The sequence below is a fragment of the Nematolebias whitei genome, chromosome 12 (genome assembly GCF_014905685.2).
Source record: "Nematolebias whitei isolate Nwh7 chromosome 12, NemWhi1, whole genome shotgun sequence".
Classification (NCBI taxonomy): Eukaryota; Metazoa; Chordata; class Actinopteri; order Cyprinodontiformes; family Rivulidae; genus Nematolebias; species Nematolebias whitei.
The window spans coordinates 42,370,387-42,386,012 of record NC_056509.1 but is presented as its reverse complement, the minus strand read 5'-3'; the positions used below and the strand labels follow the sequence as shown (position 1 = coordinate 42,386,012).

Here is a 15,626-nt window from a genome sequence, read left to right as displayed (position 1 = left end):
ACTCACCACCGTCCTATTTGCTCTCTCAACCTGGCCTGAAGCCTGTGGGTGGTAGCCAATATGGAAGTTGGCTTTGACGCCTAGCGTCTTCCACAGTTCCTTCATTACTTCACCTGTGAAGTGTGTACCTTGGTCTGAGTTCACCCTAAGGGGAAGTCCAAACCTTGAAAATACATGATTCATTAATAACATAGCAGTGGTTTGTGCTGTGTCATTAGGGGCTGGTAGACATTCTACCCATTTGGTAAACGCGCAGGTTACCGTGAGAAAATATTTATTTCCTCTAGAGGTCTTAGTGAGTGGTCCGACCCAGTCAATCTGGAGGTCCGACCATGGAAATGCAATGCCTCTACTATGCAGTGGTGCTCTGTGAAGTGGTCTGGATGGTTGAAACTGGCCACAGATCAGGCACCCTTTTATGTAGTCCTTGACATCCTTTTTCATTCCAGGCCAATAAGCAATCTGTTTTAATGCTTTCAGCGTGGCATTGTCACCCTTATGTCCTGCGGACGGAAGGTCATGTGCATGGACTAACATCACCCCCCTGTGGTCATGGGGGACCACGAACACAGGTGAGGACGTCCGTCCATGAGCGAAAGTTAGGATGCCCTTGAGTAGTTTTAGCTGTTTGCGCAGCTGAAAGAGGACTTTGAGGTCTGGATTGGAGTCCAGCTCGACTTTCGATGGAGTGTATTTGTCTGCGTCAGTCAGATACAGCATCATCGAGTTAATTGCAGGATCCAACTTCTGAAGTTGGATGATGTCTGGGTCAGTCAGCATTGGGCGCACAGAAACTGTGTTATCAGCAGGTTTAGCTGCAGCTTGTGCACGTGTGACTGCCATTACCTCAGTTGTAGCTTGTGACGACTGAGTGTTGAGTAGCCAGGAGGGGTCAAAGGACCACGTGGGTCCGTCAACGGCTCCTTCTTTGGCTAGGTAGTCTGCAAGGTCATTGTAGTACTTGTCATCGCCTGGGACTCTAGAGTGTCCTGGAACTTTCTTCCAGAAGATCTGTAGATCATGTGATGTCACTAAGTGATCACATGTCATGAAAAGCTCTTTGTGTTTTACCACCTTCTTGTTGCTTGTGAGAAAACCGTTCTGTTTCCACAGAGCGAGATGACACAAGAAACTGAGTCGAGCATAGTTAGAGTCAGTGCAGATGACTAGCGTCTGGATGGAGCGTTTCACTGCCATCTGTAGGCCTATTAGGATTGCAGCTATCTCAGCGTACTGAGAAGACTGAGAGCCCAATTTATAGCCAAATGTGACCTGTTCCAGGTCTTGGAGGAGAACTCCTCCAACACCTGCTTTGCAGACTTTCTCGTGGTGGAATGAACATCCATCCACGTACAATGTCGCCATATCTTTACAGATATTGCCATCAAAGAAGTGGTGATTTGGGTCCTCAGCAGCTGAGGGTTTACTCACAACCGGCTGTTGGGCGGCTGGTACATCCTGTGTACATTCTTGGCAGATTGCCAAATCAGTGCCCAAGTGTGACTTCTTATTTTGACCGTAGCGGATGTCTAGGTTAAAACTTTGAAGTGCCATAAGCCATGTTGCAACACGTGAGTTTGTCACCACACCATCTCTGATGCGTTGGCTGTTCAGAAACGTTACTGGCTGGTGTTGTGTCTCAACAATGATCCTCTGTCCACCAATATAGCAGGAGAAATGTTTCACTGCCCACACAGTGGTCAATAGAGCCTTCTCACAGTCTGAATACCGTAATTCAGGGCCTGCCATCATTTTGCTGGCGTAGGCCACAACACGCTTGTCTTTGTCGTGTATTTGGTACAGACCTGCACTCATGCAGTGAGGTGAGAAGCCCACTTCCAAGTAGAACTCTTTGTTGTAGTCTGGGTAGACTAGACATGGGGCTAGCTTGAGCCTGTCTTTAAGAGCGTTCATTGCCTGCTGCTGTGTATCAGTCCAGACAAAAGGAACGTCTTTCTTTAAGAGTTCAGTCAGTGGTTTTGCGAGATCCGCATAATGCTCTATGAACTGGCGAGAGTAGTTACACACTCCCAAGAAACTCTGCAGTTCCTTGAGATTGGTTGGGACTTTGAGGTTGTCTAGGCCTTGGGTGCGAGTCAACTGTGGTTGTATTCCGTCCGGACCTACTAGTAGGCCAACGTAATCCACCTTGGTTCTGCACCACTGGCATTTCGACAGTGAGATTTTAGCACCAGCAGTCGTTAGCTGATCGAGGACGTGGTCGATCTCAGCCAAATGAGAGTCCAGTGTCGGCTGTCTCAAAAGGATGTCGTCCACGTAGATCAGTGTCCCACGCTCGTGGGCGTCTGGACATGCTTTGTTCAAAAAGATGTTGAACTCTGCAGGTGAGTTAGCGTAGCCAAAGGGACACCTGGTAAAGGTGTATTGTCGGCTGCCAAAAGTGAAAGCTAGTTTGTGTTGATCCTCGGCGCGCACAGGGATGGTCCAAAAACCAGAGGCGACGTCGAGGGTCGAGAAGTACTTACCATCGGTGACCTTTGGCAGTTCCTGATGGAGCTGAGTCATTGGCCACCTGGATAAAGGTACTTGTTTATTTAGCTTCCTGTAGTCTATGGTAAGTCTCCACTTACCATTTGGTTTTAAAACTGGCCATAGAGGCGCAGAGTAGGTGCTATTACATTGTCTGATTATACCTTTGACCAAAAGGTCATCAATGATCTCCTGGACAGGCTGGTATGCTGCCAGAGGGATCTTGTATTGTCTGACAAATGTTGGCGGTGCGTTGGGTGGGGTTGGGATTCTCACTGCGTGGAGTGAGGTCAACCCACAATCTGTCGAATCAGTTGCAAATGACTTCTCATATTTCAAAAGAACTTGGCGTAGTTTGTCTCTTTCTTCATCAGATGTCAGAGCGTCGGCTTGTGCGACCACCTGATCAATCTGTGATGAGACTGATAAGGGTTCTTGCTCCTTGGGGAGCTCCAACGAATCCCTTTCTGAGTCGTCGGGCCTGTCTATGGGTAAAACACCATAGGTTTGAGGTCCTTGGTCGACATCATTGGTTGAGAAAAGAGCTATGGCCTGTGTTGGTTCCGTGAACCATACTGGCCCAGCTTCTTGACTCGGTACCAGGTTATCTGGGAGTCCTCCCAGAAATGGAATGCCTAGTTCAAAATCATGAAAGTCGGTTGAAATCAACCATCCTAGCATAGTCTTTTTTGGGATCAGCACCTCATCCATGCCAGTGTTACACACAGCAATAGATGTGGTCCTGGAGTCAAGACTCACCTGGTTCGTGGCTTCCACGGACAGTCCCAAGTTGAAAAATGCAAGAGAGGGTTGAAAGTATGCCTGTTTATGGCTAATAGCTTGTCCAGCTATTATGTGGATTCGCACCATTAGGTTTATCACCTGTGGCGGTACTGTGGTGGTTTGGTTGCTAGCAACTTGGCAGGCCTCTGGAATGGTCTGTGTAAAGTGCTTACCCACATTCGTGTGGGTAAAAGATCATAGTTGTACAGTTTATAAATGTCTGTGGTGCAGCAACGGTAAAATCATGGCCGTATGATTTTTCCTGATTGATTGCTTATGTTGTTATTTTCATAATTTGCCAAATTAATGTAAATGTTTGATGTTAAATTTGATTCTGTAAATAAATGACCGCATTCATTTTGATGGGTCAAATTTAAATGACGTCTCACGTTTGCATTTCCTTAAATTCAATGCACGTTTTATTCAGTCCAGAAAAATGAGGAATCCGCGTTAAATGATGAATACATCCCAGCATCTGTTCGTCTACAACTGGTGGCCCGTACGGGGACAGCCGGCTGCAGGTGTTTGGGATGATCCCGGTCCTTTTGCCGTCACAAGCAGTGTTTCCTGGCAGGTAGACGGGAATGCATCCACGGAGCCTCCTTTTCAACTCATGAGATTTGGGGCTGTAGTTGAGATATTATTTGAGCTTTTAATGTGTTAATCAGCTGCTCCCAGTTGTTAAAAAACAAAACAAAAAAAACAAACAAACACCTTGTTGTTATGGTTACGCATCATAAATGTCCAAAAGTAAAAAAAAAGGTTTCAGTGAAAATCCTTCCAGCTGCACAGCACCTGATACCAGAGGAAACGGTCATCCGAAAAAAGTGATAACATCCAGAAAAAGATGAATTAAAGTTTCCAAAAGGAATATCTCAGAATGAAAGTAACAGAGCTACTCCAACATGCAGCCACCCCGAGCGGTGCAATTCTAGAATTCTTGAGGTTGACGTTACAAGTGAGATGCCTTCACAATAAAATACACCAAAACCATTTAATGTGACTAACGAGCAGTAGACCGATGTCCCCCGTCACAGGGATTTGAACAGTGAATGAAGTTTTTGAGACGAGTGTTTGGACTGGAACTGAACAGGGAAAGCAAGTAAACTTTATTGTTTTTGGTGCAACATACTGGGCAGGAGTTACACTGTAGAACAGTGGTAGGGCTTTTTTCTTTGCTTGTCAAAGGCAATGAGGAGTGACGGATCCTGGCGAGCGAAGGGAGCAATTCCATCCACCACCAGATGCTGTGGTGGAGCCAGGAGGTGGCCAATGGTGGTCTTGGCTACAACAGATTCATCTTCTGCCACCCCAAGGGTCACCACGACCAGTTGAAAAAATTTTAAGCAAAAAAAAACAAGAAAAAAGTTTCCTCAAATGCTAGAAAGTCGCAGGTTCAAATCCTTGCCATGTCCACATGTCGTGGTGTCCGTGAGCAAGACACTGACCCCTAACTGTTCCCCAGGCACCTATAAGCTGCTCCACCTGGGTGTATCTCATGTGTGATGGGTTAAATGCAGAGCACAAAATTTGTCATTGTATAGAAACATAAAATGATGAAACATAGCACTTTTTCACTTTCAATTCCCCCTTTTTGCTCCATGAAGGGGGACAATGCTTCCATTTGTAGCAAAATTCTTCACTTATGATAAAATAGCGCTGAAATGAGAGATGACCCCCATTTACGGTTAGGTCTGATCTCAGTCATAATACTTCTGACTGAAGACAAAGTTTGTGACCAACTTAGCAGTTCAAAATCACCGAGTGACACCTTGAAGGCTCTGTCCATTGGCATTTGCTTTAAACCAAGGATAAACCCACACTATCGGTTTTTGCAACCAAAATTCACCAAACCGACGAGTTAAGGTTTAAAACACTTTTTTCCCCAAAGGAAGGGGTTCTTCAAGCTCAAAGTTGACCAAATTATATTGAAAAACTTTGAACTTAAGGAATCGGCAGGCACAATTCTTTAACCAAAAATGGCCGATCCAAGCACAGATGTCAGCACCAGATAATTCAGACCTTTATCGCACATCAGGCCGCCCCAGTTCTTCTCACAGTTGCACTGCCAGGGGAGGGTGCAGGTCCCGTGGTCACATCCGGGATGGAGAATACACTGGTCACAGAACGTGCCATTCCAGCCATACATACACCTGTCCAAAACACACCGAAACAACCAGTCAGGCATGAACCGCTGTCATTGACATTGTAAATGAGTTGCCAGACTCTTCAAAAACTAAACAAAAAGCGTAACCTCAGTATGGTGGAGTTAGCATCCTAACATAAACAATTTACACACAGTAAATGTACTAAGCCCCAGAGTCAAGAAAGAAAGAATTTGAACAAAACAAATTCAGTTTATGGTATATAGGGCCGATTTATGACAAAGTTGTCTCAGGGCACTTAACAGAAACATTCACATACTGTATATAAAAAAGCCAATTAGTAACTAACATTTTTGAGATGAAAGTTAAATTAGATATACTGTAGGCCTATAATTGGCTAGAATTTCTGAATCAAGGTCAGACTTCTTAAGTAAAGGTTTAATTACAGCAACCTTAAAGCGCTGTGGCACGTAACGATTCATTAAAGACAAATTAAGCAGATCCAAAATGTGGACATCAATTAGAGGAAATACCTCTTGGTTGGGATGAGATCTAGTAGACATGTGGATGGTTTGAATGAAGCCATTATTCTTTGACAATTCAGAGAGCTCAACAGGACAAAAACAGTCCAGACACAATCCAGGCTCCAGTAATATCTCTAAAGCTGCATCATCTGACAGGGGACCAGGGGTAGTAGAAAGTTGGTTTAAATTTTCTCTCTGAAATAATTTTATTTATAAAGAATCTTGTGAAGTCATCACTACTTATAGTTGTAGGGATACATGGTTCAACAGAGATGGGACTTTTCATTAGTCTAACTATAGTACTGAACAGAAACCTAGGGTTATTTTTATTCTCATCTTTTAAAGATGTATGATATAAAGTTCTAGCTTTACGGGGAGCTTTCTTATATGTTAGCAGGCTATCCATCAAAGTTAAATAAAATTATTCAACGTTGGTGGAACGCCATTTTCTCTCCTGCTTTTTAGATGTTAAAGTGCGTAACTCAGAACTGAACCAAGGAGCCAGCTTCCTCCAATTACTTTCTTTTTCAGCGGAGCAATTTTATCAAGTGAAGTTTTCACAAGGTATAAACAAAAACAAACTAAAGTAATGTTTGATTACCAAGTCCTCCCACACATCCCTGCTTTGTTTATCAGTAAACAATGTTTAAAGAAATTTTGGCTCCAAGAAAAAACAAACAAAAAAAAAAAACTGTAAATCTACAAAGATTTAAGAGTTTATGTGGATTTTGCGTCATCCTGCTTACAACAGTCAGCTGACAGTTCAATAAACATAAAAATGAACTGACATTTTTTTTTTGTTTTAGTTGCAGCCATTTTATTAAAGTACACGTTTGGAACACAAGTATAAACTGATGTTGCATTGTTTTATCTCCTATTATGGATATAAAGGCAGGATTTAAGGCTGTAACAAGATTTCAGAAGACTTAAAATTTGGACCCTTGTCTAAATGAGTTGGACATCCTTTATGATCTGAAGGGTCGAGAGAAATCATAGGCCAGTTGGCTGAAAAATCTTTATTCTTAAGTGTTAAAATATTGTCTTATCGTGTGGAATAAATGTCTTATTACACCTCTGATAAGAAAACAAAGCATTCTGGGAAGAAATGTGAAACGTGTCAAACAGGTTGAAGTTTGGATTAATTTTACAGCCAAAGGACGATAAAATAGACCCAAAACATACGAGCACAACTTTTTAAAATTGTAGCAGGTTTAATGTTCAGTTTTCATAAAAAGATAAAAAATAAAACAGTTTAAAGCATTTTTGTTTCACAGACATAAGACCTTAGTGTGAATGTTTACGAAGCATTCACACTATTATGATCCATTTTTCTTCCGTACGTTTTTCAGCTTCTTTCTCGTTCCACAATTTTTGTGCCATTTCAATAATTCATAAATCAAAATGTTCAGCTCTTTCAGGACAATCCTGCTATGACTTGTTTTGGAGCAACTTCAGCTTTTTGAAATATTTAGCCTTTTCTGCCATTTTTTTTCCCCTCAGAAAATGAATTTAGCTCATTTTACATCCTTCAGATCTTTAGATGTGTTTACAACCTTTTACTGCTCCTTTCACATTTTGTTCTGGTTCAGCTTCTTTCAGCTTCTTTGTGCAAATTTTAACATTTTCTCAGCTACTTTCAGCTGTTTTGTGCTTTGTTCAGATATTTTTTGCTAATTAAAACAATTCTGTGCATCTTCTAACTTCTTTCTGCTAATTTCAGCTTGTTATGCTTCTTTCAGCTTTTTTTTTCGCAATTTTAAGATTTTTCTGTTTTAGGTACAATTTAGCATTTTTATGCCTTTTCAGCCAATTATACAACTTTTACACATTTCAACTTTTTTCAGCCTAATCCAGCAAATATGTGCTTCCATTTTCTTCTAGTAATTTAAGCTTCTGTCTGCCTTTTAAGCTACTTTACCCCCCCCCCCCCCCTTTAACCTTTTTCAGATAATTTCCACTTTTTTTTGTGATAATTTCTGCTTATTTTAGCTTAATTGGACAAACATGTTTTTTCTGCTTTCCTCTGCTTATTTAAGTTTGTTCTTTTTCAACTAGCTTTTGAAACATTCTTTAGCAAATTTCAGCCGTTTTCAGATCATTTTCACATTTTTTCTGCTCTTTTCTGCTTTTTTCAGCAAACGTAATTGTTCTGATTTCTTCTGCTAATTTAAGCTTGTTCTACTTTTTCTGCTACTTTAAGGTTTTTTTTAGCCAATTTCAGCCGTTTTCAGATAAATTCAAGTTTTTAAATGGTAATTTCTGCTACTTTCAGCCAAATTAACTTCTTTTTGCAAAGTTCAGCTTATTATGCTCCTTTCAGCTTTTTTCTGCTAGTTTAAGCTTTTACTGATATTTCAGCTACTGTTTAGCCATTTTGTAATAAATTTAGCTTTTTCAACCAATTCCACATTTTTTTTAGCTCATTTCAGCTCCTTCCACTTCCTTCTGGTAGTTTAAGCTTCTTTCTGCATTTTCAGCTGCTTTTCAGCAATTTTTGTTGTTGTTGCCAATTTCAGCTTTTTTTTTAGCCAATTCCTAAATTTTGTGCTCATTTCTGCTTATTTAAACCTAATTCAGCAAATATGTGTTCTTTCTGTGTACTTCTGCTAACATAGGTGTGTTCTTCCATCTCCGCTACATTACAGCATGTTTTAGCTAGCTTCAGCTGTTTTTCCAGCAAGTTCTTCAGCAATAAGCATTCACACCGCATTTTCATAGGAAATGCAGTTTCTGTAGTTGTTAAAAAAAATATGAACTAATTTTCAAGCTGTCAAAACTCTTATTTCATAGAAGTATCAAAAGTTCAAACAAAAGAAAGAAACATTTTCTTGGAAAAATCCACAAGAGTAAAAAAAAAAAAAAAACGAACAAAAAAAAAAAAAGCCTAATATTTTATCTGCTCGTGAGTGCACACGTGTTGCGGCCGATCCTGGTGCGCGGTGACATTCGGGGGCAGGAGAGGTTAAGAATACATACTTCCAGCGACTCTCGAGCTCAGGCCACATTTCGGCTGTGAGGAAGAGTGGCAGCTCCGAGGGAGGCGGACAGGTTCAGAGAGCGAGACAACTGTGTGTGTACACAGAGTGTTGTGTTCACAGTCCCCCTGCTGCAGGACGGCGCTTTGCTATTCCGAGGCTGCGGTGTCGTCGAGCCAGCTGTCTTGTCAATTGACTGCTATTTTGAGCCCCCTGCAGACGGCACCGCTGCCTCTCGGAGACGAGGCTGTTGGAAACCTGCCACTCCTGGGCAGAAAGGCATCGGGGGGGAAATACTTGGCCTGCTTCGTCTACTGTATGTGATTAGCGTCAAGAGGGCTTTGGCAGCAAGGGAGCGATAACACAAAGAACTATTGAAAAAGAGTTGTTTTGTGGTTTCAGTTTGGCTCATGTCCACACGCTGTTTGCTCAACAAGTCCTCATGTTTGTATGCGTAATATCAGCGGCGGATTCCAGCACATCCACTCGTGTCAGCGTTTGCTAAATTCTGATAAAATCAAAAAAGGTTGCAGCGTTTCACGACACCGTTTTAGACCAAGATCATTTTGTAGTACCGGTAAGTCAAATCTTGTGCAAAACAAAGATCTAAAGCTTCATGTAATAATAATAATAATGCGTCGTGCGTCATCGTTGTATGTTCCCATTCAATGGTGAAATTGGCTCTCTGCATTTAAGACCCCCTGAAGACCTTCTTTGACTCGGTAGTGGCTTCAGCCATCTTCTATGGTGTTGTCTGTTGGAGCAGCAGCTTATCAGCTGAGAAGAAGAAGCTAGATAAGCTCATCAAGAAGGCCATCTCGGTGCTTGGGCGCCCCCTCGACCCAGTGCAGGTGGTGGGAGACAGAAGGACTCTAGCTAAAATAACATCATTGCTGGACAACGTCTCCCACCCCATGCACGAAGCTGCTGAACTGGAGAGCTCGTTCAGTGACAGATTACTGCATCCTATAAGCACAAAGGAGCGTTACCGCAGGTCCTTCCTCCCAGCAGCTGTTAGACTCTACAACCATCGCTGCTCCCAACAAACTCAATAAGGATTAAATACATGCTGACCTCTGCTAAAACACACTCCGCCTATAATACTGTACTGTAAATAGTCTGTCCTTATCAATGTTCAAACACATATTGAACATTATTATTGATTGTTTATCTTATTTCTTTATATAATGTATTGTTTATTAACATTTAGGAACTTGTGTGTGAAATCTTTTTATCTGTTGCTGCTGTTGCACTTGAATTTCCCATCCGTGGGACAATAAAGGCCATCTCTTAACCCATCACACTTGGGATACACTCAGGTGGAGCAGTGGGCAGCTATTGAAAGCACCCGGGGAGAAATTGGGGATGGGGTGTCCTGCTCAGAGACACCACGAGATGTGCAATGAATGGGAATCAAACCTGGGACTTTCGAGTCCCAAGTCGGCTGCCCTGCCTCTACCCCATCTCAGCCCCATGTATGTGTTAAACAAGCTGACGCCTCTGTTGCTGAGGGACTTGATTAGTGAAGGTTTGTAGTTTGGGTGTTTTTCTAGACTGGATTTTTAAGTGGCAACACAATTCTTTATTTGGGACCTTTCTTACGGCGGCCGTGGCTGAGTGGTTAGAGCGGTCGTCCTCCAATGCAAGAGTTGGGGGTTTGAATCCACCAGCAGTCACATGCTCAGGTGTCCCTGGGCAAGACACTGAACCCCTCATTGCCTCCAATGTGCGTCCCATCGGTGTATGAATGTGATAAAGCACTGATCAGTCTCTTTAGAATGATTTGTTCAATTAGATTTGTAGACATCTAGTAGAGTGCTGTATGAATTGTAAATGAGGGCACAGATTGTGTTGTAAAGCGCTTTGAGTGTCTTGATAAGATAGAAAGGTGCAGTCCATTTACCATTTACACCTAGATGCAGCCACACATCAAAATGGACGTCAGTAACTCACTTATTTTTCACGTTATGCTCACAACATAAATGGCTGTACGAATGGAGGGCATTTCCAATTCCCCCTCTTCGCTCCACGGCGTGGGACAACTCTACTACTACTACGTCCAACGTTGGCTCAACACCAATAAAATTGACTGAGTTATAGCCATGTTTGTGTCAGCTAATGTTTATACGCCACGGTGACCATTTTGAATTGAACATGCATCTAATCATTTCCTGAATGTCTCATTAACATTCGTCCAGTGGTTCATGAGATATTTTGCTCAAAGTGGGGCAAAACCGGACTTGGAAGAACCCATATCAGACTCAATCTGGAAACGGATCATTAAGAACATTCATTCATCTTTGGTCTGCCTGAGACATGCTGTAATTCAATTCAAGATAGGCTGCGCTGGTCCATAGACGAACTGTCCAAGATCAAGGCCAACCTGGACCCTGCATGCAATTATTGCAAACAAACTCCAGCTACACTTCTGCATACATTCTGGACTTGTCCCAAACTGCATACTTTTTGGCAATCTATATTTGACACTTTCTCTGGAATATGTGGTAAAACTGTACACCCACCACCACTCATCGCACTGTTCGGGGTGGTCCCTGGGGATACATCCTTCAGCAAATGCGAGAAAGATGCGGTTGCCTTTGGCTCTCTTTTGGCCAGGAGGCTAATTTTGTGCAAGTGCAAGGACTCACACCCCTCTGGTGTATGTACATTGGGTAAGAGGTGATGAACCAAATCCATTTGGCAAAAATAAGGTACACCCAAAAGGATTCTGTAAAAAAATTTGGGGACACTTGGCGACCCTTTATGTTGTATGTAGATGTCAATGCCTGTTAAGTTTGTATAGATATGTGTTTGACTGATCCAGAGTGGGAGGGAAGGGGTGCGGTGTTTTATATTTTTTTTATGTTTCCCGTTGTGTGTGTGCTTAAAATTGAAAAAATTTAATAAAAATAGTTTTTACAAAAGTGGGGCAAAACCAACTATCCGTCTTAATGCGGCGGGCGACGAGTTAAACTGCATATTTAAGGTGATTTTCAGAGCAGGCCAGCTAAATGTGTCAGAACAGGCCTAATGCCGTGTAACAAAAGGACTCAATGGGGCATGGTAACAACAGGCAAGGTTGTGTTAAAAAAGCCTGTGGCTCAACACGATAAAGCCCGTAAAGGCGTGATAAAATAAAGGGAATGAAAAGAGATTGCAAACGATTTAATGCCAGCTTTTTGTATGCCCCGAGGAGTCATAAAATTCATGCTGCTGCAGGAAGACTTTTTTTTTTTTTTAATTGCTGCTCCTCTTTTCATATCGTCTTTCCTGTTGACGTTACTTCTGAATACGTTGCCGTTTGCAGAGCGGAACACGGACGGCGTAAAAAATAAAATGAAGTGAAGCCGTTTCCTGAAACTGCTCATCCCCTCATACCGTGGCTCGCAGCCAACCCCCCCACCTCCAATAATAGGAGGCAAGTGTGTTTTAACGTCCGGCAGGTGGGGAGAGGAGCTTCCACAGATGACGACGGGATGTTCCCGCATCCTGGAAACAGGACGGGACGTTCGGCGTCACTTTATTTAACTGTCATTTCCACTTTGGGGGAATGTAAATAACACAGTGGGATATTCATTTCCTCTCCTGCCCCTTGCCCTTCAAGGAGAGGACTGCAATGCGGATGAGGAAGGGGGATCTGACAATTCCCAGCACGTTTTGCAGTGGTCGGATTCACACATCGCCGAGTCGTGTTCTTGGAGGCGCTGGGAGCCGACGAGCCGCTTGGTATTCCGGAGAGGGGTTTTGGGGGCGGCTAAAAATACGAGGAGGCAGACGCGGCGTTGCCCTTTTCTTCTGAAGCGAGGTGGAGATGCCCACAAGGGAAGGAAGGGCTGACACAGAAAACAACAGGCTTCGACAAGTACAGGTGCTCCTGGTTGAAAAGGGAAATTCATCTTTTTCACAACGCCGCGCTCAGTTGTGTGAAGAGGAGACGTTTGGATTTAAATCCACAACTGTTGCAGACAGATCCAAAACATTTTTTCTTAGGGAAGCAGAAGTGTGGCACGAGGTCCAAGCAGCGGGAAAACGTTCATTTGTATGCAGGAAGTTTTATTTTTTATCTTAAACGTATGCATTCAGGTTAGTCATCCGTGACGACGAATAACTTGAATTCCATAAAACTTCTTAACCGGGTGGTCTTTACCAGAAACCACCGTTTTCTCAGATTCAGACTCAGATTTAATGATTGGGAGGTCTTGAAATTGTCTGACCTGGAGAAATTTCCAGGTTCGTTGCATCTCCATGATTTTTCCCAGAAATTCCAGGAGATATTTCAGGCACTCAAAACGCTCAGAACTTGGTGCCTTAGGTGGCGAACAGAGTCGCATTCAGAGATGACAGGAAGTATATTGTAGCCTACAGTACGTGCATACAGCAATCTTTCCTAATAATTATGTTATCAGATACTAACAATCCACCACAGCTGATCAGTAAGGATACATGTACTCTGCAAGCAATTGCTATTAGAATACCAGCATTAGTACATGTACATGTTAAACTCTCGGAAAGATCTTTAAACCAGCAGATCAGCGTTCAAATTCCCTGAACTTTCCCTGTCTGGACAGTAGTCCTTTTACAGGTTTTCCCTGATTTTCAAAGTCCCTGGGAACCCTGTGACGGGTCAAACCATGTCTGTGCAAATTCTACATCAATGATTTGGGTGGGGATTCACGCTCCGTGCATAAAAACTAGCCAATAAAAAGGGTGGAAATAGGAGTGGCAAGGTATTTTCACTCCCCACTCAGTGCCACTCCATAGAACAGCAACCTGCGGCTCTGGAGCCACATGTGGCTCTTTGGTCCCGAAACTAACATAAAACTCAAGTCTATTGGTTGTTGTACTAGGTTTTAGCAGTTTTCCTGGCATTTATTTTGCCAACATGTGCATACTAGTACTAACTCAAGGAGTAAAACTTGACTACATCATGCTAGTAGTTTGTTAGCCACTTCTTTTAGCTCACTTCCAGTCTTATGGTGTGATCTTTTTAACAAAATCAAAAAATTGTTGGGGGGGGGGGGGGATACCTTTAAGGCAAGTTACCGAGAAGAAATATGATTTTTCAACTTAATAAAATTAAAGGAAAAAATTTAAAAAATCAAATAAATGGAAGTATGCGTTTTCATTTTAAAATTCTATTACGTATCCAACAAACTGGCTTAATTTTACTTTATGCTTTATTATTTCATAATAAGATACTTTATGAATGCATGCTTGTGTTTGAATGTTTATAAAATTGGTAAAAACTATACGGTATATTTGTTTTTTTTTTCTTCTTTACATAAATCCAGTCTTTTCTTTTGCCCTAAAATAAAATAAAATAAAAATATTTAAATATTAATAAGAATTTGATATTTTAGTTTCATAACATCACACCTACTGGTTGGGAAAGCCCCCTCCAACAAACCTGAAGTGGGCCAGTTGATAATCAGTTTTGCGGCTCCGTAGACATTTTATTTAGTGCGCAAATGAACAGAAACGGCTCTTTTGATCAGAAAGTTTGCAGACTCCTGCTCTAGAACAACCACTGGTTGCAGAAACAAGCTTCCAACTACAACAAAACATAAATTAATAAAAAAGAAAAGCCTCAAAAAAACTGTAAACGTGACAGATTTTAAACACAAAACAGAAAGAAACTGTTGCACTAAATAAAACAAAAAGCGGAAGGTGGAAAAAAACAACTTCTTTATAAGAAAAAATAAAAATAAGAAGTCGTTCTTACACGCATGTGCCCGGGACAGAACAGCCACCGTGTAGCAGGTTGCAGCCTTGTTTGCAGATCGCTGCGGGGAATAAAAGAAAAGATTAAAATTATAATCTCACCTGAAATGTTAGAGCACGCAGAGGCGGCGAAGCTGGTTTCTGTATATTTCTAACGCAAGACCAAAGCTCGACGGCACCCCTGAACCAAGATGTGGACGAGAAACGTTTATAGCTCGTAGATAAAATTCTGACCCCCTCCCTAAAAACAACTCTACGCTCCGTCGTCTCACCCTTCGCCTTCTTCAGGTCAGATGGACGATTTATAGAGGACCCCCCCACTCTCTAACAACACCATGACACACAACGATGACACAAGCACTTCCACCATCGCTCATCTGAACACCGCAGCTGCGCACTTCTGTTGGAAATCCAACCCCTTTCAAACGTGACCAGATGAACAAAATAAAACGTGTATAAATACACGCAAAAAACACGTTCACGTGTTGAGTTTGGGCTTTTGATGTCACACCTGCAAATAAATGTCTGAATAATTTAAATTAAACGTTTAATATTTCAATTAGCTTGTTTAAAAAGTGTAAAATGTCCATTTGCAACTTAATGAGCCGTTACTGCTCTGAAACTTAAATATATACGTTTTAAGATATAAAAAAAAAAAAAAGAACTAGAAACAGAAAATACAAAGGGGCCTCGACAACACCGGATATTTTTTTTCCTCCCGTTTCTAAAAACATCTTTCCAGACAAGAATGCAGAGACCCACCCAACACATGCACATGTGCGCACACACACACACGCTGGTTCTATAGCGTGTAAAGAAGTTAAAATTAACAGGTTAAAAAAAAATGCACGAGTGCAGTTAATGAGTTAAATGACAATTTGAACCAGCGAAACAAACTATACAACTTCCTCTGTTGTGTTTGTAACGTTCAGTGTAAGAAAGAAATATATATATATATATATATCTCTCTATATATATACACATCTCTATATCTATATCTGCATATCTCCATATCTCCATATCTCCAT

At 41.9% G+C, this 15,626-nt stretch overlaps 1 protein-coding gene across 1 annotated transcript in view; it reads right to left on the bottom strand.

Moving 5' to 3' along the window:
• The window catches only part of jag2b (jagged canonical Notch ligand 2b), an 81,472-nt gene that overhangs the window by 31,931 nt on the left and 33,915 nt on the right, over positions 1 to 15,626 (bottom strand). Inside the window, exons 5-6 of the mRNA XM_037685928.1 lie at positions 14,600 to 14,660; positions 5,296 to 5,426 (exon numbers count right to left, since the gene is read on the bottom strand). Coding sequence (XP_037541856.1) covers positions 5,296 to 5,426; positions 14,600 to 14,660 — 192 coding nt within the window. The remainder of the gene's footprint in view (positions 1 to 5,295; positions 5,427 to 14,599; positions 14,661 to 15,626) is intronic.